This window comes from Onychostoma macrolepis, chromosome 09 (genome assembly GCF_012432095.1).
Source record: "Onychostoma macrolepis isolate SWU-2019 chromosome 09, ASM1243209v1, whole genome shotgun sequence".
Taxonomy (NCBI): domain Eukaryota; kingdom Metazoa; phylum Chordata; class Actinopteri; order Cypriniformes; family Cyprinidae; genus Onychostoma; species Onychostoma macrolepis.
In genome coordinates, this window is record NC_081163.1 from 36,089,012 (window position 1) to 36,114,699 (window position 25,688).

General features: G+C 38.2%; 1 protein-coding gene across 3 annotated transcripts in view; it reads right to left on the reverse strand.

Annotated features, from left to right (window-relative positions):
* igsf3 (immunoglobulin superfamily, member 3) overlaps positions 1-25,688 on the reverse strand; it is a 171,090-nt gene that overhangs the window by 96,427 nt on the left and 48,975 nt on the right. The window contains exon 2 of one of the 3 annotated variants that reach the window (XM_058786544.1): positions 5,636-5,820. The exons of the other annotated variants lie outside the window; for them this stretch is intronic. Within the exon in view, the coding sequence (XP_058642527.1) occupies positions 5,636-5,804 (169 nt within the window). The 5' untranslated portion in view covers positions 5,805-5,820. The remainder of the gene's footprint in view (positions 1-5,635; positions 5,821-25,688) is intronic. 3 annotated transcript variants of the gene reach the window in all.

Here is a 25,688-nt window from a genome sequence, read left to right on the forward strand (position 1 = left end):
CAAAGACCCAGAAACACTCTCTCTAAAATTACACCGTGTCCAATCGTCACTAATCTCAACAGCATGGGGTCCGCCTGGCTTTCTGAGGGAGAGAAAGAGATAGCAGAAACATCTTTGCTAATACCACTTTGTGACAGAGGAAGTTGTGAATATCTGAGACCTACTGTGGACAAAAACAGCCTGTTAGCCCACACAGACTCGTAAAGCTCTGCTCGAGACGTAGCATATTTATGTTTTGAAGAAGAAAAAAAACTGATGTTTGCCTGAGCAACAGTCGCCACCATGATTGTACAGTGTTTTGAGTGGTTTTCAGTGTAATGCTATTATGTTGCTAGGGTTTTTTTTAGGTGGTTGCTAGGGTGCTATCAGTGGTTCAATTAAAGCCACTACCATGACTTTTAATCCAGGTATCTAGGGAACAGAATATATCTATATTAAAATTCTAGCCGACACCGATAAGGTCACAATTAATTTGGTTTATAACTTGGTTTGTCTAATAATAGTTCTATACCACCTTGTATAAATAAATAAATTAATAAATAAAACAAAATGAACTAAATGTATAATTTATTTACAATGCAAATAAATAATACATCAAATTAAAAACACTTGCAACATTAATGCAACATTAATGTGCAATATAAAAACAGATCTCAATTAAGGAATGCATTAAGATCTGCTAAAGACTACATTGAACAGTGTTAATAAAGTAATCCGTTTTTAAAGATAAGTGTTAGATGGTGGCAAAGGTAATCTAAATGAAAAAAACAGACAGAGATAAGAATACACAATTAAATAACAGCAATTAGAAATCTGTAGTATTCCCTTACTATCCAACATGAAACATATATTGGAAAAAAAACAACAAAATAAATCACGGAAGCCATTGTGGTTAAGGATTTGTTCTAATCGTTAAAAAGAGTTAAAAATAATAACAGACTATAACACACTATATAAACACATACTGACTATATTCTTTCAGCCTGTGCGGCAAACATGTAGAGTCTCATCTGGGAAAAAGAAAAAAAAAAAAGACGTTTGTCATATAACTTCAACCTGACAAACAGAGACATGACACAGGTTAAAAGGCTTTCCACCGCCAAGAGACTCATAATGACAGAGAGCGCGACAAGACTGCCCTGCTGTCGGCAGAAGGCCCAATTGTGAGACACTTAGAGTGGGGCCGAGACGTGGAGACGGTCCTTCAAGCCTCCACCTGTAACCCCCATCAGAGAGTAATCGGCCCTCTGCCTGCGACTCAGCTGTCTATTCCCTGAAGTTCACAATCAGGACGAGGAACACCTGGGAACTCACTCGGCACAATGGGCCACATCTCAGTATCAGGCCAGAGGATGTTTTTTTTTACTGTGCTTGTTTGTAGAGCTACACAATTTGTAATATTTCATGCTCATTTCCCCTATTTTTACATTTAAATGACCTTTGCCGTCATCTAACACTCACTTAAAGCTAATCTTAAAAACACTAATAATTTAAAAGCAGTGTTATGTTAAGATAATCTTAAAAAGTATATTTTTTTATACTATATATATTATAATTCTATGATGCATGCCTTAATTAAAGGGGTCATATGATGCGATTTCAAGTTTTCCTTTCTCTTTGGAGTGTTACAAGTTGATTGTGCATAGATAAGATCTAAGACTAAAGTCTCAAAACCAAAGAGATATTCTTTATAAAAGTTAAGACTCGTCTATGCCCCCCTAAAACGGCTCATTCAAACACACCCCCACATGTCTACGTCATGGTGGGGAGATTTGCAAAACACCACCCAGATGTTTATGCAGAGAAAGAGGGCGGGAGTTTTATTCTCGCTGTAGTATTGTTGCTGCTGGCGCCATGTCCTGGAGACGCTGTGTTTCATTGTGAAAGCGAAACTACTTTGTTTGGGCTTCCAAAAGAGGACACAACTAGAAATCAGTGGTTAAGTTGTGTTTACAACACTGTTCCAGAACAGTTCAACCCAAATATTAGAGTGTGTGCAGCGCATTTTACGGAGGACTGTTTCCTGAACCTGGGAGAGTAGCTGCCAGCTGCTCAAAGACTGTTTTTATAAAGTGGGGCAATTCCAACTTTGCAAGGACAGTCTGGCGCTTCTGACTCACAGCCTGTAAGTATGTTTTCTTATTTAAAGAATTTGCCACCGATGATTCAAACTCGAGTTTTGAGCTGTGTAGAGTAGTGCTTGTTGTTTGTCGTTTCTCCGATCACAAATGCAGACATGGTAATGTTTACCGTGCCACGATGCAACGTGACGCGTAAAAAGACAGAAAAGTCATTATAATCAGTAATTATGTCCCCACTGGAATCAGCAAATGCCTCGTTTATAATGGGTTTTATTGTTTTTGTGTCGTCGTCGCGCCGGGACACAGCATCACAATACGGTAAGGGGCGTAACATTTCCGTCTCACGCTTGAGGTATTCAACCAATCACAACGCACTGGATAGCTGGCCAATCAGAGCACGCCTCTCTTCTCAGAACGATCAGCTTTGTAAAAATCGGCGTGTTTCAGAAAGGTGGGGCATAGAGGAGCAACAATAATGTACAGTATGTGGAAAATAATGTCTTTTGAACCTTAAACAGCATAAAAACATTGCATTACACCAAATACACAAAATAATGTTCTTTTTAGCAACGTCATATGACCCCTTTAATTCACTTGTAGCATTTTAAAATGGCTCATTTTAGTTTTAAGTGTTCTATTTTTTTATTTATTTGTACAAAATAATGTAGAATTTTAACACTGGCCCAAACATGAAAATAATTCTTGAATAAGCAAATAAATAAGCCAGATTTTTTTTAACATAGGTGCATCGCTAGATATAATAGTCACATTGACTTTTGTGAAACGTTTATGAGTTCATTATTCTTTATGGGCTCATCAACCTGAAATTGCAAGATAAAATTGCAGGAAGTCTATCTTGGACACCATCACCCTTTCACTGTGCATCTACCTCATTCTTCTCTCTCCTGTCATAATATCTGAATTTCCTTCCATTCTTCAGTCTTCATTCCTTTTTCCATCTTTGTTCCTCAACATCCAATTATCCCATTTCTTTGCGATTCTTTCTCAGTCTCTCTCGGCTGTGAGGCGCACAGAAGAAAACTCTTTCCAGTAGTGAAAGTAACTAGAAGCACTCCATCTGGCCACGTCAGCACCTCCCTTAAATCAGTCCAACTAATCAATAGCCACAACAGACTCACTCCGACTCTCCAGTTCTGTATAAATGTGTGCCAGTCGGATGCAGGCTATACCACTGTGAAGTATCTGACCTTCCCTACTGAGAAAGAAACCTTGGTCGGGGTAGAGTTATGGCTATAGCGGAGCACGAAGGCTAAGAAAATGCTTCTCTTCAGTAGTTATAAAGCAGTGGTTGGGAAGCTAAACACATCAGGCCAGGATCTGACACCCTGACATCAGTGATGAGACGTGCACCGTGTTTTTCAACAAAAGCAACACTCGCTTCACTAACTCAAACACAATATTTTATAAATTGACACTGAGAGTGGGATAACCTCCATTCGCATGAATTCATCAAGCAGTCACTCAGAGGCTCCAAAAGTGTGTCTCGCTCCAGAGAGGAGTGCGTTACAGCGATTTATAGCTATATTTTGGTTATGTCTCCCTTTCACCGTGGTCATTCATCAGGAATGACATACATCTCCCTCCTGGCACAAAAAAAGGGAAGACCTTCTGAGATAGACAAAATCTATGTGTCTAGTTCAGTCTAATTAAAAGACTGTTTTACCAATATTTGTGTGTGGAATGTATTTTAGTTCATCCAAAAATGTAACTTACCATCATTTAGTCACCCTCACATAATTTCAAATCTGTACGACTTGCTATATTCTGTGAAACACAAAGGAAGATATTCTGAGAAATGTATTAGTGGATTGGGCACCAATGTTGTTCGGTTACCACTGTTCTTCAACATATCTTCTTTTGTGTTATGCAGAAGAAATAAAGTCATGTTTGGAACAAAATGAGAGTAAATGATGACCGAATGTTAATTTTTGAGTGAACTGTCCCTTTAAGTGTACACTCTCAGGAAAAAATATGGTACAAAAGCTGTCAGTGGGGCAGTACCTTTTCAAAAGGTATCCTTTTGTACCTAATTTACCCCTAAAGGGTGCATATTAGTACCTTAAGTGTACATATTAGCACCCAAATGGTATGTATTAGTACCTTTTGAAGTGGTACCTCCCCACTGACAGCTTTTTTTTTTTTTTTTCCTGAGTGTACCATATAATTATCTTAGCAACATTCTAACAACAATCTATTCAATTCAATCCAATCCAGTCTCTGATACATGTCTGCTTTACTGTCTGTGTCAACCAGCGGTTATCAACCATGTTCCTGGAGCCCCCAAAACCGCATGTCTCCATAATCAAACACATCTGATTCAGGTCACCAGCTCATTAGCAGAGACTCCGAGACCTGAAATGGGGTAGCATGTAAAATATGCAGCGTTGGGGGAGCTGGCGTAGACCATTCCAAGTCACTATTTTCTGCAATATAGACTTTTTAAAATCCTAGTATTATGTGGCCATATCAGACATTTTCTGTTCAGACCACAGTCACTTTTTTTTGCTAGCAGGCCCACATTGTTTGTTATTAACAGCACAAGTTTGCAAAGGATCACCATGCGTGAACTTATGATGAATGTTTCACAACTGATTGTGTTTCTCATCAAGATGGCAGTATCCCGATCACATTAATCAGTGTAAACAAGGGAAATAGTGGCATAATGCATGCAATGTTTTTGTTCTCATTGCACAAAATTGATTAAAAAAAATAAATAAATAAATCGCATGAAGCCAGATCCATTCATTCAGACTGAGATGCATTAATAAAAATCTGTTGTTAATCAGTTTTCAAATCATTTGCAATTGGAACTTAAATCAGCTTGGATCAGATTTCATGTGCCTTTTCCATTTAAAACTACAAAAAAAAAAAAAAAGTCTGTTTGTCTGAACAAGACCATAGCTGCTTCTGAGGTCCAACTTTAGTTAAGATGCTTCAGAAGGTAGCTACTTATGTAGGCAGCAGACAGCAGACAGCAAGGCAGCTCACTAGTGTTCAGAGCAGCTCTAGACTATCTGTTAAATCAGAAGTCCATCACTAATGACCCCTGAGCCGCCAACAGCAGGATTTATTGATAGTATGACAGAGCATGACTTCAAATAAACACAGAAGATGCATTTTAAGACACCTGCACCAATGATAGTTATGCACGCACACACAATCTGTAACCTCTCCATGAAGCACAACCCTTGCGTGTTCACCTGTGCACATCTCAGTAGGGATGGGTCAAGGCTGAGCTGTCGGAGGAAGAGTGATGGCCATTTTGCATTGCGTCTGCAAAGTCACGGCACTCTCATTTCCATTACCATTTATCTACACATCCATCAGATCAACATGAAGATTTAGATCCTTCTCTCTCTTTTTCATGCATCCAATCCATACACAGGCTGCTGCTGCTTCTAGAATTACAATCTGCTGTTGCCCATCTTCCCAATTTGTGATTGTTCTGGTTTTACATGTATGTTGCTACCAATCGGCACGGCACTGCTACATCTAAATGCATGTGCCCCTGTGGATATACGTGCTCATTATACCTGTGTGCAGATGGAGACAAGCGACAGGCACCAGGCTGAGACGGGCCTGCGTGTCCCCAGAGACGGGGCTGCCCTGCAGGGGTCCAGACAGCCCGCGCATCAAACGCTGCAGCATGCAGCCATCTGTCTCCAGCCGCTGCACAACTGTGTCCCGTCTTGGAGACGCCATGCGTTTTAATGCTGATCTGTGTATTGAGGCATTACAGGAAGAAAGACAAATACATTACATAGTGTGCCACAAATGACAGATGCACTACTGATGCTCAAGAAATAGTTTGTGTTAAACCATAACAACGTTTGCTGTCCAAACATGTTGAACTAAACTCACTTGCATGATGTGAGGGCGCAGATAAATAAAGCAGAAATCTTTGCCAGTAAAAAAGTGGGACTAAATACCAGTTCCAACCTTGACTGTATATAGGGATGTACCCATTTTTTTAATCTACCATTACATCACAAAATGAACAAAACCAGGGCCACACATGGAAAGAAATCAACCAGTATATTAGCTGATTAGATATCAATCCGCATTTGAAAGGAGAAAATGTCCAAAAAAATAACACATATGTGACCCTGGAGCACAAAACAGTCGCTGGGGTATATTTGTAGCAATAGCCAAAAATACATTGTATGGGTCAAAATTATAGATTTTTCTCTTATGCCAAAAATCATTAGGATATTAAGTAAAGATCATGTTCCATGAAGATATTTTGTAAATTTCCTAGTGTAAATATATCAAAACTTTGGACAACTTTAAAGGCAATTTTCTCAACATTTAGATTTTTTCGCACCTGCAGATTCCAAATAGTTGTATCTCGGCCAAATTTTGTCCAATCCTAACAATACACCATACATCAATGGAAAGTTTATTTATTCAGCTTTCAGATGATGCATAAATCTCAATTTTGAAAAATTGATCCTTGGTCCAAATGACTGGTTTTGTGGTCCAGGGTCACATATTGAGAATCAAAATAAAGAAAACATCTAACATCCAAGTAATGATAAATCACAATTGCAGGCCCTGTGACTGAAAAAGAGAAGAACAACATAACTTATAATTTAAAAACTGTAAAATTACAATTCTAATATGCATTAGATTTCTTCTCATACGCCATCTTATTTTCTTCATTTTCAAACATTAAACCACTGCACTGGACTTTTATTGTGATGGAAAACTGCAGGGACTCTTCAACATTTCTCTTTTGTTGACAGCAGATGGTTCATAAGTGGTTCTCATTACAAGTTTAGCAAGATAGTTGATGTACTGTATGTTGTGTTCCCAAATGCACATTATAAGCAACCTAAATTCGCAGCAGATATGGAGCGACATTTACTGTGAACCAAGCCGTTTTAATTAAATGTGCAGACCTACTGTACATTCAGTAAAAATCAAACATATTGTACACACCCATCGCTTTCAAGTCAAATTTACCACAGACGTATAGCTGAAGCTAAAGATAAAACAATAAAACACATCACGCCACCCACACATGAAGCTTCTCCACATTATGGCTTTAGCATCAACTTGACACTCAATTGAACCATCACAAAATAAACGTACATGATATACATTTGTCAAGCATATGACATCTATTACCACCCTAGTCACAAAAATGATACTTAGAGTGACGCGATGAGTCAGTCACACATGCTACAAACAAAAACCCACACATTCTCGCAGATGAGATGCATCTGTGGGCCGAATCAAACAACGGAGATATAAAATCACTTTGATTTCACCACTCAGACTAATCAGCTGATGAAATCTGCAGCGAAGCTGACGGAGAAAACATGACCTCAGAGCAACTCTGATAAAATCTTTTATGCAAAAAGCATCCTTTGAAGAGAGACGAACGATTAATATACTCCCCTTAAACTATCAGCATGCAGCATGAGGGTAGTGAATACTACAAAGCCGAGCAATGCCATACAGACACTCAAATATATACGAAACAAAAATATAATGTTTTTTTTTGTTTGTTTTTTTTTTTTTTTAAAAAGGTACAATTTTGGTATCTTAATGGAGCTACTAACAATTTTAGTACTTCTGGGGGGAAAATTTTAACAGTACATTTAGATGTTTGCTAATTAGACTTAAATGGTCATGCTGTATATTTTTGATTCACTTAAAAGAACTGCCTGAATCAGTCAGTTGGGAATTGCACTGGTTATGCTTTATGGTTTTAATTCACTAAAAAATTATTTGGTCATGAAATTAATTTGTTTGAGAATTGAACCACGCTAAAGCTGTTCAGTTTTAATTCACTAAAAAGAACCGACTCATAAGATTAATTTGTTTGGAATCAGACAACAATGTTGATCATTTATGGTTCTGATTCACTAAAAAGAATCGGCTGATAAGATTCATTCATTTGGGAATTGCACTACACTGATAAAGCTTTATGGTTTTGATTCAATAAAGAGAATCTGGTCACAATATTAATTTGCTTGAGAACTGAACCACAGCTGTGTGGTTTTGATTCACTAAAAAGAACATGGTAATGATATTCATCCAATTGCAAATTGAACCAAACTGGTAAATCGATATGGTTTTGATTCACTAAAAGAACTGATGTGTTTGGGAGTTGGACTACACTCATTATACTTTAGGTTGTTGATTTAAAAAAAAGAACAAGCTCATAAGATTCATTTACAATTGGCTGTGAACACATCACATATAGAAGACAGACTTAAGTAACACCCTGCATCTCATGGAGGTAATGGCGGGCTATGATAACCTGTGTGCTGAGAGGAGAAAGACGTCTGGAAAGTGAGTTTTTACCCAGCATTCTTTTCCCTGCTGATGTCATGCTAGTTATACTATAATCCTCTGCATTATCCCCGACACATACACTGCTGGGAGAGGGTGTCCATAGCAACTCTCCACCTTTTAACGTTTTCATATTCATATCTGCTGTTTTCTGCAAGTGGATGTCCGTGCTTTTGTGCTTACCAGGGAATAGGGTTGCCAACTTCAGAAAAGGAAAATAAGGGACAATCGTGGTTTTAGTAAAATAAGGGACAGAATAAGGGACACACACACGCATGCAATAATCACGTTGTTTGCATGTGTCAAAAATTTGCTGAAGTCAAAACGCAGATGTTAAAAAAAAAAACTCCTGTAGCGCGCAGAGGATTCTGCTTCGTCTTAAAGCCTTCCTCGATCGGCTATGTTCACAAATCACACACTTGTCCAAAAAGAATGCTAAATTCTCAACTTAGAGTTTGTTACTTTATAGTTTATAGTCATACGGCATATGCCTTAAATACGGGACAAACTGCTTTCCGTATGGCTTTCATAAGGAACGCTGCTTTGATGCCCTAAATACGGGAAGATTCTGTATTATACGGAACGGTTGGCAACTCTACCAGGGAACACAGGCTAGCATGTTAGCAAAGATGTAACACAAATTCAGCAATATCTCTATACCTGAACATTAAAGTATGTGCATGTAAATCTTTCCACTAGAAAATAAAGTACTTTCATTTAATATGAGAACAATGCAGATTAATCTATGAATTGCTCGATCAAATCTTTAACTTGAAAAATAATAGTAAGATCCTATAGCTAAATAATCTTTATTTACTTTCACAATAACTGTTCTGAAAATATCTAGACTAGTGGTTCTCAACCAGAGACCAACTCTCAACCAACTTCAGACGTGCATCTCTCTCTCATATATCCTGAATAAATGAGGTAGGCTAATTTTAAAAATGTGATTTTTAAACATAAAAAGTCATGCAAATTAACTAAATCTTAAAACCCCACGAGCATGTTGTGATGAACAAGCATTTTTCTCGTTATGCCAAATTTAAAAATAAATCACAATGACTGGGAAGGTCATGTAAATTAATGCTTTAAAAGAGTGGAATCCTTGAAGAACATTCAGTTCCTAAAACTACTGTAATTTAGTTTTTGTAATTGTATTTATAATTATTTAAGTTTTACTTCCTTTTTAATTGACGGAAACGAGAAATGTCCATAGATTAAAATACGTTTTGAAAACAAAACTAAGGCTACGGGGCCTTTGAATATGATTGTGGACAATTGTATGTGTGTGTGTGTGTGTGTTTGTGGGTGGGTGGATTTTCTCTTTTCTGAATTGCCACACTGTGTTACGTGACAAATGTAGCCACAAAATAATGGACATCACCTCGATATCAGATCACAAACAGTCACATGAGACTTAATTGAGACATTAATACCAAGTGTAAATCTGTCTCACCTGACCACTTGGCATAAGATCAACCGAAACTAATGTTAATGGCAGGCTAGTAGTGAAAAAAGACCCATCACACACATCAACTGACAACCACACCCTGATATGCCCATCCTTGACCCCAGGGGGCACAGCTGCTCTGTTTTCAATACTACAATGGACTACAACAAAAGAAAGAAAAAATCCCCAATTAGAAACACCATCAAACCTAGCCTTGGGCACACAGCCTGTATTTGCGCACATACGCATTTGTGTGTCTATATGAGTGCAGAGAGCAACCTGACACAGCAGTGCGGTCATCTCTGTCTGCTGTCTTTGTTGCTGCCACACAAAGAGTGAAAGATCTGAGAGACCGTACAGGGGCTTTCCCCCAGCCTCGGCTTGTGAACAACTGTGTGTCTTCAGTTACGGCAAATACTTTCATGGAAAAATGATGCTTGTAGACCTGAGAAAGAACAACTGGTCCGTCTCAATGGAAAAATGCTGATGCCAGAGAGACAACTGGAGCTGTAACATGGTTAACCAGAGTGCTGAGTCAGTGAGGGAAGTCTGGGGTTTTCTAATAACAGGCAGGCAGATCCCGACACACTGAATGTTTGGACTTCATTAGAGCTTGTCCACCAACTAGGGGTGGGCGATATGACCAAAATCTTATATCACGATGTGACTAATTTTATATCAAGATAACAATATATAAATCACAATATAGTTTTTTGTTTTTTTCTTTTAAAAAGATTTTTATGATATTAAAATATTTGATACCATAGAATTTTCATAATCCTTGTCACCAATGTCAATATCAAACTAATATAAGCCTTAAAAGAGACAAAAAAACCTCAAGCTCACTGAAGATAAATAAACAGTGATGAAATAGTGATAGATAGATAGATAGATAGATAGATAGATAGATAGATAGATAGATAGATAGATAGATAGATAGATAGATGGATAGAATTAACGTGTATAAAGTATAGATTCTATGCATACATATAAATATCTCATTATTATTTTTTTAATTTCATCTTATTAAAGTTACAAAAATGATTTAGTCATGAGCAGTAAGAGATTTTCTCTCACTGTTGTTTGATTAATATGAATGGCAGACAGACGATTATCGGGCAGCTTCCTCTTTAAGACCGAAGTCCAGATCCAATATACTGTTACATGTGCGTTTCTTTTTCAGCTGTTGACTCTCTCTTAAGACCTAAATCACTGTGTTTATGAGGTTACTTGCAAAGATGGGGATTCTGACGCATATAAGTGTTTATGTAATCGTTCAAAGCCAATAAAGCGGAAAAAAATGCGTGCACCTCTCACACAGAAACAGAGACGGCGCACGCATATAGCTCTGTTGTTTGTGTTTCAACAGCTTAAAATTGGTTGTTTTAAAACTGCAGTTCTTAAAAACAAGTGTCCATGCTACAGATGTAGTCCCTCGTTTAGGAACGAGCTCCTCGTTTTGTCCCGGCTGGTCGTTCTCCTGCTCGGAGCCCCATGGTGGCATGTAAGATCGCAGTCATCCAAATGACGAAAAAGTATTGCTGTAAACAATGTATTTTGCAACACCACGAAATAAACAATAGAGCATAATATGAAACAATAGACTTTTTATTTCATCCATCTGATATATATTGTCATATCGCACAGCCCTACCACCAACTCAAAACAAACATCAAAAAAAATCTATTATATACTGTATATGAAGAGAATAATGGCATATGTCCATGTAAAATCTCGAGTCAACAGGAGAGAGGGTGGAAAGGAAAGGAATAAGGAGAGAAAGAGGGATGACAGAGAAAGTAGGTTACAGTATGTTGTTGTGGGTGGCAGCTGATGAAGCACTGACCTGGACCAAGTGGGATGAAATTAAAATATGTAAGTGAGAGAGGGGTAAGCTCTGTGCCACTTTTTACTTAAAGTTGTCCTCAACACAAAGGAGAAATTATATAGAAGTAAACAGAGAATACAGAAATATATCATCTCAAACAAGTGAAGGTGTTGTAAACAACCAGGGGGAAAAAATGATATCTGTGCATATATTCACTATCATCTACAAAATCCCTGGACTAACAGACTGTCAGATAGCCAGACATGGATGGTTGTGAACGAGAGCATACATAACATACTGACAGCATTCAATAGATGAGGAAATTAGAAAACATCTACTATAATGAACCAAAACATTAAACTATAATTGTTCATATGTAGAGACATTGCTCAATCCCGGATCCCGACCAGGGGTGCGTTTCCCAAAAACATCTTTATCCAGCTATGGTCTCAAGTTCCGTTGTTACCGGCAAAACTCAATGATTCAGTGTTTCCCGAAACCATAGTTCAAACAAACATTTGGAAACAGCATCATCACAAACTTATGTGGTTGGTACTACAGCTCCCCACCTGTGGTTAGGAGCATAGTGTAATTAAGCAAGCTAACCTGCAGTACAATATCTTCCTTTCTATTTAAATATACATACATTTTAAACTATGTATATTAGTGCATCCTCAATTAGTGGCTTGTGTATATTCTGTGAATATTTAAGTATCATTTAGCTTTAAAAGGTTTTTAGTTTTCTCTCTCTCTGTTGCTGTGTTTTAATTTGCCTATTGTTTGTATAGTGTTGTAAAGCACTTTGGTCCACTCCGGTTGTTTTTAAACTGTGCTATATACAGGTGCTGGTCATATAATTAGAATATCATCAAAAAGTTGATTTATTTCACTAATTCCATTCAAAAAGTGAAACTTGTATATTATATTCATTCATTACACACAGACTGATATATTTCAAATGTTTATTTCTTTTAATTTTGATGATTAGAGCTTACAGCTCATGAAAGTCAAAAATCAGTATCTCAAAATATTAGAATATTTACATTTGAGTTTGAATAAATGACTATCCCTACAGTATAAATTCTGGGTATCTCTTGTTCTTTGAAATCACAATAATGGGGAAGACTGCTGACTTGGCAATGATCCAGAAGACAAACATTGACACCCTCCACAAAGAGGGTAAGGCACAGAAGGTCATTACTGAAAGGTGTGGCTGTTTACAGAGTGCTGTATCAAAGCATATTAAATGCAAAGTTGACTGGAAGGAAGAATTTGGGGAGGAAAAGGCGCACAAGCAACAGGGATGACCGCAAGCTTGAGAATACAGTCAGGCAAAGCCGATTCAAACACTTGTGAGAGCTTCACAAGGAGAGAACTGAAGCTGGAGTCAGTGCATCAAGAGTCACCACGCTCAGGCGTCTTCAGGAAAAGGGCTGCAAGCCACTTCTGAACCAGAGACAACGTCAGAAGCATCTTAACTGGGCTGTGGAGAAAAAGAACTGGACTGTTGCTCAGTGGTCCAAAGTCCTCTTTTCAGATGAAAGTAAATTTTACATTTCATTTGGAAATCAAGGTCCCAGAGTCTGAAGGAAGAGTGGAGGCACAGAATCCATGTTGCTTGAAGTCCAGTGTGAAGTTTCCACAGTCAGTGATGATTTGGGCTGCCATGTCATCTGCTGGTGTTGGTCCACTGTGTTTTCTGATGTCCACAGTCAACGCAGCCATCTACCAGGAAATTTTAGAGCACTTCATGCTTCCTTCTGTTGACAAGCTTTATGGAGATGCTGATTTCATTTTCCAGCAGGACTTGGCACCTGCCCACACTGCCAAAGGTACCAAAAGCTGGTTCAATGACCATAGTGTTACTGTGCTTGATTGGCCAGCAAACTCGCCTGACCTGAACCCCATAGAGAATATATGGGGTATTGTCAAGAGGAAGATGAGAGACACCAGACCCAACAATGCAGATGAGCTGAAGGCCACTATCAGAGCAACCTGGGCTCTCATAACACCTGAGCAGTGCCACAGACTGATCGACTCCATGCCACGCCGCATTGCTGCAGTAATTCAGGCAAAAGGAGCCCCAACTAAGTATTGAGTGCTGTACATGCTCATACTTTTCATTTTCATACTTTTCAGTTGGCCAAGATTTCTAAAAATCCTTTCTTTGTATTGGTCTTAAGTAATATTCTAATATTTTGAGATACTGATTTTTGACTTTCATGAGCTGTAAGCTCTAATCATCAAAATTAAAAGAAATAAACATTTGAAATATATCAGTCTGTGTGTAATGAATGAATATAATATACAAGTTTCACTTTTTGAATGGAATTAGTGAAATAAATCAACTTTTTGATGATATTCAAATTATATGACCAGCACCTGTAAATAAAATTGTATTGTATTGTATTGAATAATGGCACCTGATGAATAATTTACTATTTTTTAGTGCTGTCAAACGATTAATCACATCCAAAATAAGAGTTTTTGTTCACATAGTGTGTGTGTGTGTACTGTGTGTGTGTGTGTATACATATATATACACATATATACATATATACACATACATACATACATACATATATATACACATATATACACACATACATATACATACAGTATATATTTTTAAAATATTTGCATGTTTATATTCATATAATTTACATTATATGTAAATAGTTTAATATATAAACATACCACTTTCTATTTAAATATATACATGCATGTTTATGTATTTATATATACATAAATATAAACAGTACACTCATATGTTATGTAAATAAAAACTTTTATTTTGGATATGATTAATCACGATTAATCATTTGACAGCACTACTATTTTTTGTTCCCTGTCATTTGTCAATTGTGAATGTTCATTTGAACTACCGTATTGTCCCGAATATAAGACGACCCTGATTATAAGACGACCCCCCTTTTTCCAGATGTACCTTTTGGAAAAAGGCTTTTTGAAAACCAAATATTGTTTTTTGTTTGTTTTTCTCTCTGTAAAACACATTTTTTTCTTAAATTATTTTCAAATTGCATATTTTTCCTATTTTAATTTTTTTTTGAAAGTATGGTAAATACTGGTAAAATGTACCAACAATGACATTGAAAAATATACACTTTTTGATATACCATTGAAATAGCAGGTAGCCCATCTGAATTATATAACATTTAGGCCATCCATCTCATAGTAGCCTACCAAAATTGTATTATCAGTAGAAGTGAAATCTTATTGTAATCTTCAAATCTGGGTATAGTCTTATGTTTTAAAATCACTTACAGAGGAAGTTTGGTCCCATCAGGCTAACATGACAGTCACGACTTTACAACACACATTACATTACATATTTCATGGCATACTCGTTTTATGCGTTTTTGGCGCCACCTGTTGTTGTGGGTGTATTATTGACATGTCAAAGTCTAGACCCCGAATATAAGACGGCCGCGTTTTTTCAGATGTATTTCCAAGAAAAAAACATCGTCTTATATTTGGGACAATACGGTATGTTTTCGGGAAACACCAAATCGTTGAACTATGTTGTAGCAATGGAAGCTGCGACCATAGTTGGCTAACAATGCTATTGGTAAGTGCACCCCAGCTTGACACCGCAACACTGACTCAACCAACTTTGGGGCAAGACTATCTGTTTGTTGACAAATGGCAGACAGACAGAATGTCCAAGGCATGTTTGAAAACATTTATGGTTTGAGACGTAACACACGTCACCTTTAAATCTAATCAAAGACACAAAGTAGCAGATTTACTTCCTTAGTAAGGCAAGGATTAAGAGTGATATTGTTCATTCAATGATACTTCATGGCCATGGCTAGAAAACAAGCTTTATTGCCATGTGATGATGGCTAAAATATTACACTCTGCTAAAATGTGTCATGACTAAACTAAGCTAGTAATAATCTTCTTAAACACACAAGGAGTTTCAAATCAGATTGAGGAACAAACAGTACTGGGACGATGAGCCTCCAACAGTCACAGGAGGTTCTCCACTTAACAAAAACCTTGATAGAAGCACAGTTTATGATAATTCCATCATAAATAATCATTCCAAATACCATCAAAATGTGAATAAAACATGGAGAGGTCTGTCAAGAGCATCTGACTGCATGTCTGGACCCCGTTCGCTCTCAGAGCTGGGATTAGTGCTGCATTACCAGCTCTTTATCATTGGAATAATCAGCCCATCATTAAGGGGGAAATCTAATGGGATGTTAGGGGTACAAGAGCCCTGTAATCCGATTACAGCAATGAGCTCATTAGCCATACCTCTATTCCCCAAAACATCAAGCAAAGTTCTGCAATTTGATTTCCAGAAGGAGGAAACAATAAGAGGGACCGCAACAAATCAATAGGCAAGCAGTAATCTGTAAATCTCATCAAAAGAATCAGGAATTTTTAGTGCTGTAATTGAACGCAGTGGAGAAAAATAGCAGGAAAATAATTACTGATAATACATCTGTGACATCTAGTCACCGTCTCATTACCATAATGTGTGTTGTCGTGGCTTCCAAGGCCCTTTCAGAAATTAATCAGACAATTGATGTTCCTACTTGAAGAAAGGCCCTGACACCAAAGAAAGATGCAGATAAGGAACTGGCGAGACCGGGGAGGAAAGAGGATAGCACGCACACCAACGACACGGCAACAGCAGGAAGGAAAGCGAGATGGAGAGGGGGAAGCGCAAAGGATTGATGCAGAACAATGGGACAATGGATCCAAGAGGAAGAAAAAAAGAGAATTAAACTGAAAGAGAAGTAAACAGTAGAGGACAGAAGCGAGTACATCTCTCTTTGCTCTCTCTCTATTTTTCTTGATAAATTTCAACCCCCTCCGGGAATCGGTCTCTCTTCTTGAGCTCTAACTCAGCTGTCCTGCTAGAGTTTATCAGTGAGTCTGGCTGACCGCCCCGCCATACGACTGCTTGGATCAGCAGAAATGTACAAGGTATAGAGACATAGGAAAGTGATTACCACTATTCCCCACAAACACACTGAACACAGTCACCGTATCCAGAGAACCAATCAGATTGCAGCACTGTAGCTAATAAATGGGCTCCAGCGCTGCGTTTACAGTGCTTCTGCATTAGCATGAGAAAAGAGATGGCCAGTTATTCTACTACTCATGTAATGTCATGCTTTTATCTGGTCTGTTTAAAGACATAGTCCACCAAAAAAATGAAAATTCTGTCATCATTTACTTCACCTCATGTCAAACCAAACCCATAAGGCTTCTGTTCATCTTCAGAATTGTTAATACTTTCTCAGCTAGTTTGTCCATTCATTGAAATGCCATGCAGCTAAAATGTAAAAATCAAAAATGTTTATAAAGACATCATTAAAATGAACCCATATGAATCGAGCCGTTTAATCAAAGATGTCTGAATTGATGAACACATTTCATTTAAGGTTTTATTCACATACAGATACTGATCAACACACATGCTTCTTAATGCACGAGAACCGTAAACTTTGCTCCACGCAGCTCAGAAGTCTCATTTTTTGCTGAACTTTCCCTAACAAAAGGAGAATGATTTATTTGCAGCAATTTAAACAAAGGTCAAAATTTCTGTTGCAAAATCATGATTGTTTTCTCACAGGTTTCCCAAGTACTGCCCTTATCTGCCACTGACCAGACATTGACTGAGCCAAAAGTTGTGCTTCTATCCAAATTGCAAATTTAATTGATGTAAAATATTGGAATATTGCAAAAACAATTTTTAAAAACAAACACTGTGTTTTAATTCCATGTGTTCAAGATGTGTTTTGCATTTTTTAATTGCAACACTTCACCTTTAAAACCAAATCAGACCATCATTATAAACAATCATATAGTGCAGTTGAAAAAAAAAAAGGAAAAAAAATGACAGAAGGTTATTCCATGTTAATAAACAAACTTCACTTACTTCACCTTTATAACCAAATCAGACCATCATAATAAACATAGCGCAGTTGGAAAAAAAAAATGACAGAAGGTTATTCCATATTAATAAATGTAATAGATGTTTTTGTAGTTTTGTGACATGGAGTAGGCTTTTGTTACAGTTTGCACAATCCTTCTGCAGTCAAATAATGAGGGGGAAATCATGATTAATGAATAAAATGAATTAATTCATGATTAGCTTATTCAAAAAAAAAAAAAAAAAAGGTATGAGGACAAAGATTTTGCCCCATGTGCTCCGGGGGTTTTGGCACCCAATTCCTCCCCTATCAGCGTGCCCCCCTCTCAGCCCTTCTGTCACTCGCTCTCCGTCCTCTTCTGCTCCTCTTTTTCCATCCCATCTCTCAGTCGCACCCTCAGCAGCTCCCGCCCCTGCTCACGTCTCTCCAAACTTTTCCATTTGTCTTTTCAAAAGCGCCGCCTACCACAGATGGGCAACCCTGGTGACCAATTAAACAACTCCTCAGGATGGCCACAGTTACAGGCTTCACCATCTGATCAGTCTGTTGAGGTGTGTTTAATGTGCCCGTGCATGAGTGTATGAAATGTTACATTGTGAGAAAGTGTGAGAATAAACGAGTTTATGATTCATTACATGTGCTGTGGTGTGTGACTAACAGTTAGTTGAGCCAGTGTGTCACAGCATTACGTGTGGGTGAGGAATTGGTGTCGTAAACCACGCGTGGGGAGAACCAAGGCTTCGCCGAAGGATTAAGGCGACAAAGGCTACAAAGGCTGCTCAGCGCTAATGCGGCGGCTGGTTGTAAACCACAATGGAATGGTGCGATATCCTTCATGGCGAGCCAATAAAAAAATCCCTCTGATTAAACAACCACAAATACCGTAGAGACAGAGCCAGTCTGGACATTAGAAGTACAAAAGAGTCATCAGGAGAGGTCAAATCCATTTATTTGCTAGACTGAGCAACCACCATGGACTCGCGGTGAGAAATCAGCCGTATACGAGGAGCCAAGCTAATATCATAACTGGCCACGAAGGGTGAACAGAAACAGAAGGAAGCCATCCAAACAGGGCAAGCCTTCAGCTGGACCGTGGGGGCAAAATAAGCAGGATGCAGCTTTGTTAAAGGAATAGTTCACCCAAAAATGAAATGTGCCATTAATTACTAAAACGAAATAGATTTAGCAAGATGTCCAAACTGTCCCTTTCCCAACCAAGACTCATTGGAAATTTGCACCTGTGCCAGGTTTCATGACACTTTCAAAGTGAAACGTAATTGAGTGGCATTACACTAAAGCAAAATCAGCTTTAACCCCAAAACAGATGAAGGTAAATCTGGCAACATTTTATTATGTAGGTTGTTGTCCCGGCAGTTTGGAAATGAAATGTCCAGTGAGTGGTGCTAAAAGGTTTATGCACAGTTGGTTAGGTTTAGGGTAGGTGGTATGTTATTTTCAAATGCAATAGTATTAACATTAGCAAACCTGTGATGAAAACACATATGCTGAAGCAGCCATGGCATTTTAGCTTGCTTCTACAAGTCTTTGAGCAGTTTTATTGTGATTTATGTTCTATGCGAGTTATCCTTGATCGCCCCTCTTCGCAAGTGCAATGCTTTACCAACATGTTTACAATTTCAGAAAAGTAATTTTTATATAGAGCTGGTTATTTTATGATTCAAAATGGATTATTTGACAAACCATGCACTGTGGTAAAAATGTTATGAGGCCATAATACAGTATTATGCAATGAACTGCTGGAAAACAAGTCTTTATTACGCGATAATTCACCCCTGCAATCAGTGTGAAAAAGAATAAAGGTTTGTGTTTTAAGGTCACTAGTGTTCATTTCAACTGGAAACTGCAGTGAATTGTATGTACAGGTAGTTGGAGTTTTGCAGGTAGAGGAACATTTTTCTAATGAGCGTAGGTTGTGTTTTGCATATGATGACTGAATGGTGACCAAGTGCTGTCAAGCTTCAAAAATGACAATGAATACAACCTGTACACTACATTGCACACTTCTGGAGTCATCCATCATCTAATTTAGGTCATCCCAATGTTGCTTGACAGCCACAGTCACCATGAACTTTCACTGCATTGAAAAAAGTGCAGCTTGGAAGCTCTGTTAATTGTCCTCTTTTGTATTCCACAGAAGAAAGACAGTGACTTCAAATGATATAAGCGTGAGCAAACAGTGACAGAACTTTCAGTTTTGGGTGACCTACTCCTTTAATGCCCAGCCAGACTGCAGGATCACGGGTGGTGCTGAGGGCAGCAGCAGAGGATCTGAATGCCAGGGTCTGCGAGTGTGAGGATGCCCAGGGGTCTGGCCGAGACGCAAGAAACGAGGAGGGAGTGTAGAGGCACACATCCAGGTGGGCAGCAGATGCAACCAAAGAACACCCGCTCCATCTCAACCAAGAGAAGGCGGGATGTACGGATGGGGTGAATGAGTTTTCCCTACAGAATAGCAGGCTGGGCGGAGGCGGTTGTGAATGGGCACAGGTGGCAGCATATGCGCCGTGTCCTGGTCTATTGAATATGGCTGACATAAGCTTGAGGAGATTAGCATACACAACCTCCATTATGTCACTAAAGCAGAGGGGAGCAGGAAAGAGAGATGCATAATGTACATTATTTAAGACCCTTTGACAGTGACTAGACCCAACAAAAACTGTCCTGTAATGCTGCTAAAATCATTATGGCCCGGTTTCACAAGCCAGGACTAGACCATAGTTCAATTAGGGTTTTAAAGTCATTTTAATAGACACGCCTTAGAAAAAAACATTACTGGTGTGCATCTTGAGACAAAACAAAGGCACTGACATATTTCAAGATCAATCCGTACAAGTTTCTTTCAGTTAAAACAGCTCAGACTTACATTTTAGTCGGGGACTAGGCTTAAGTCTTGTCTGTGAAACCGGGGGTAATTGGTTAAATGTACAGAATTATAGATGTTACATTAAAAACAATGGCTTTAGAATTTCTTTAACAGAAAAATAAGTAAAAAAAAAATAAAATAAAAAAAATGAGCCTCTGCTACATTAACCATACCATCTGGTTTCAAAGACCATCTTTCTACATCAAAAATCATTCAAGCTACATATAAATTGCTAATATTTACATTAGTGCTGTCAAACAATTAATCGTGATTAATCGCATCCAAAATAAAAGTTTTTGTTTACATAATATACTGTATGTGTGTGAACTGTGTATTTATTATGTATATATAAATACACTCACATGCATGTATATATTTCAGAAAATTATAATATAATATAATATAAATTATATGAATATAAATATACACGTGTGTGTATTTGTGTGAGTACACATACATATACTATGTAAACAAAAACTTTTATTTTGGATGCGATTAATCGCGATTAATCGTTTGACAGCATTAATTTACATACATTATGATGTAGATGTCTGTCCAGTGCCTAACTGAAGGGCTCTAAAAAGGAGGACATGGGTTGATATTTGTCCCTGTCTGCTGTCTGGCCACTGAGGTTCATGCTGAAAAGCTGAAATTGGAAAGCAGTGCTGGCAGGAGTTTAGGATAAGTCATGAGCGTGACATTGCTTTAATGAGTTGGATTTTAAAGACAACAGATTGTCAACTTTGCCCTGTGTTGGCACTGCAACATGACCTGTAATACATAAAAGTATTTTAAAAAATTAAATATTTAATCCTGAGTGGCTGAATAAGCTTTATGGGTAGACGTTCAGTTAATTAATTCATTTAATTCCCTCTCTCGTTTTAATTAGAATCTTTCCAGCTGAATGTAAATTGTGCCTTTTACAAATTCTGGTCTCGGGTTGAGCGGGTTAAAATGTGCATCAGATAGAACTGAAGTATGATGAAAATCTCCGGACAGGTTTAAGGATATGTATATAGTGGGTTTGGATTTGAACATGGTTGATTTGGATTTCGAATGCACACTCACTCCGCTATTTACCTCAAGAAAATGAGACAGGCTGGAGATTTTCAGTAAGTGTGCATAAATGCTTGGTGTGATTCAAGCTGAGAGGATGCATCTGCACTGAGTAAATGATGCACTTATCTTCAGGGCTTTGAAGAACTGGCTGGCTGGGCTGCAGATAAAGAGGGGTTTAAGAGTGCGTTGTCCCGGTTATACAGTTAAATGAGCTACAGGCTGACTGCTAAGAGTGAGAATCAGTAATACCATATTATACCAACATCTGGGTCACAATGCAGCACTACTGACTATTTTAACGGTTAGTGCACAGTATTAGTGCACATCTGTATCAGTGCTGTCAAACAATTAATCACGTTTAATTGCATCCAAAATAAAAGTTTGTTTACATAATATATGTGTGTGTACTGTGTATATGTATTATGTATATATATACACACACACACACACACACACACACACACACACGATTAATCGTTTGACAGCACTAATATGTATTGTACAATATAGACTTTTTCTTACACATACAGTACATTGATAAACATCTCAAAAGTATATTTCATTGTCATTCAGGTTTTTTAGCGACTGCTGTGCTAAAGCAACTCATGCTGGAGTAACTGAAAAGGGACAGAGAAAGCACGGTGGCCCTTTAATTCAAATTGAAACTAATTATGTCAGACATTTTAAGTAAATCAAAATTTTCAATTCCAAATAATGAGAAAAGTGATTAACATTTTAATGAGCTGGGTGAAATGGTAATATCTTTTACTAACTCAAGGGAAAGTTGATTATTGATTCAGGGCTACAGTGCCGTTATCCACGCACCAGTGCACCTCAACAGCCTCCTTTTTATGGCTTATGCAAGTGTGTATCTGCATGGGTATGCATATGCGCACACACACTCAATGCAAAGGTGAGCGTGCAATTGTGTACAAGACAATAGGCGGGGGATCGCTTGCAACAATGGGATGTGAATTTATAGAGGCATTAACATTTTCAATGTCGCAAATAACCTGGTGAACAAAACGTCTGTGACGGCAAGGTCACCCCAACGGAAGACGCTACACTTATTCAAAGGACATGATCATGGCATGATGGCTTTAATGGGCTGCTGCAGACTCTGGGATTCAGAAATGCCCAAAATGATTTATCTGATTTATAGGTATCTTATTCATCCGTTCTTCAGCTTCATTTATTGCTTCATAACTCTGGGCTGACCTGAAGGAGCAGCAGTCAGAAAGGTGAACCGTCTGGGAATAATTATAAGCCTTGGTGAGCACCATAAAAGCATGTGCTGTGATGAGCAGATAGGGAAAAGATGTACTGATGGGCTGTATGCAAATAAGTTCACAGTCAGAAGAGAAGGGCACCTTGAACGTCTCGCTTACGTGTGCAAACAGGAAGAAGAAATATCTTCATTTGCGTTCAACCAGGGGCGTTCAATCCTTCACACGGAGATCTACGTTCCTGCTGAGTTAAATTCAAACCCTTGATTAGCTGGTTGAGTTGTGTTTGATTAGACTTAGAAGTAAGCTCTGCGGGAACGCAGATCACGCGCAAGACGCTGTCAATAGGATGTCTGAACGTGGTGTACAGTGAAGCAGCAGCCACAGAATTCATTTACAAACGATGTTCGTATTCTTTTTTTTTTATTCCAGAGGATTTGTTGCATTCATTAGACACTGCTGAGGAGAGAATGCCTGGGGTTTAGTGGTTTAAGCAAATCAAATCTAAAGCAACGCAGAGGAGGAATGCTTTGGCCCAATTTCCCAATGTAAAGACGAACCTGGTTGACACCCTTGAAATATATAAACCCATTAAGCCACTCTCATTAGCCGAGAGCTTGTTATTGTTCATGTTCTCAGGCCCACGTTGGTTCCAAGTCCCATTAATTCCATCACATGATGGCAAATAGCTAAAATACAGGCCTTTCTCCCTGGTGCACCCATTATTTGAAGAACCGCTCCATGGTGCCAGATTGATCACCCAAACCCAATAGTCGTAAGAGAGAAGATTGCAGAAGGTTGACGAACTGTATTCTCACTCTTCCTCCATCAAGCTGTTAAACTTTCTTCTCTCCTTATGCATTTTTTCCTAATAGGTCTCTCAGCCACTTACCGTTCAGTCCACTTCAATCTACTGATAGCCTTCTGGCAGCTCCTGGCTGGTAACTGTGGAGATTGTTCAGAGCAAATTACAGCTCTAATATCTTTCAATTACTGCTAAAGCCAATCTGGCCGTGCCGGAGGAGGCATCTCAGTACACTTTATACCATTATGTCATTACTCCAGGAGCCCCTCCGATGGCCTATGGGACTGTCAGACAAATGGAAAGAAAGAAATCTCCCCTACAGTGCAAACCGTGCAATGCATATGTGCCCAATGAAAGCATGCGTTAAAGACTGCTCACACCTATGCACAACCGTCTGTATTATCAGCACTTTCAGATTTTAAAGTGCCCCTATTATGGGTAATGAAAGGTTCATATTTTGGTTTTGGGAGTCCCCAACAAGAGGTTGACATGCATGCAAGGTCAAAAAAAAAAAACACTTTCATTTTCTTATAATATGCATTTATTTTTACCTTACTTGCTCAATGACTCCCAAACGATTCGCTCAACGATTCATTTTTCCAAACCCCTCCTTTGCGTGACGCTAATCTGCGGTGATTGGTCGATTGGTCTCATTTAATCTCGCCTGTAATGCCTGATAAAGCAGTGTTTGTGAGCGCAGTACTGCTTTGTGTACAGCGTTACCAGGGAAAACGCTAATTTTAACTCTCCAAAAGCAGCACCTAGTGGCAAAGAATGAATTTGCATTTTCATTCAGACCAACGCAAAGACGACCAACAAGTGGGCTTCATGGTGACGTCGACACTGTGCACTTTCAGATTTAAAACTTTGCAGGATGTTTTCATTCACTTAGAGCTGTGTTACACACTGCATGAAAGGTCATTTTCAAAAATCCATAATTGGGGCACTTTAAATCAAAACAATTGATTTCTGGGATTTGTCCTTTGTAAAATCACATATAAAATGCCTCTACTACCTGACAGATATCACTTTAATAGGTGTCCTGAGAAATCACACTTTTCTCTGTGACAGCTTAAGCCTCTGTAAGAAGGTGGAAAAAAAGTTGAGGGAGCTGTTTGCTCTTTAAAAAATGACCAGAAATGCTCTTTGCCTGTCAATCCGTGCATGTTCTTTGTGCATGCTTTAGGAAGGAAGGCATGTAGTTGTGGATAGGGACCGTCTAATTCAGTGGTGGCGAAAGTTAGCAAAACTTCTGAATCTCTTACAGCACATTTAAAGGAAGAGTTAACCCAAATCATGAATCATTATTTACTCTCCCTCATGTCATTCCAAACCTGTATGCCATTAGTTTTCTACCAAAAATATTTTTGAAAGAACTGCCACATAGATTTTATTTTCATACAGTGACAGTTCATAGTGGCCACCGGTTGTTATGGAAGCCCGTTTCCGCCACAGAATAAAAAATAAATAAATTGCAACTTTTTATCTCACAATTCTGACTTTTTTTTTTTTCACAGAATCGTGAGATATAAACTCGCAATTGCGAGTTATAAAGTCAGAATTATGATTTATAAAGTCACGATTTCACTTTTTTTCTCCCAATTGAGAGTTTAAAATCACGTAATTCTGAGAAAAAAGTCAGAATTGCGAGTTTGTATCGCATAATTATTAGAAAAAAAGAGTGAATTGTGAGATAAAAAGGACGCAATTACCTTTTTTTTTTTTTTTTTTATTCAGTGGCGGAAACGGGCTTCGATAGGTTGTCAAGTTCCAAAGAAAAAATAAAATAAAATTTATAAAAAGCCTTTAGAGCAGTCCATACATCACACATGCTATTGTCAAGTCCTTTGAAGTTTGATACAATAGCTTTGTGTGAGGAACGATTAGTCATTATTCAAGGATAACCGTCACATCCACTGCAGATACTTTCTTCCATCAAATATATTTAATATGTGGTTTGACATTACATTGGTTACACTGGAGAACCAAAGACCAAGCTACCGTATGACTTCAGAAGAGTCACTTAGAATATGAAATTATGTATGTTATGTAACGTGTTTGGAATGCGTGAGTAAATAGTACCAGATTGTGTACTTATGGGTGAACTAATTCT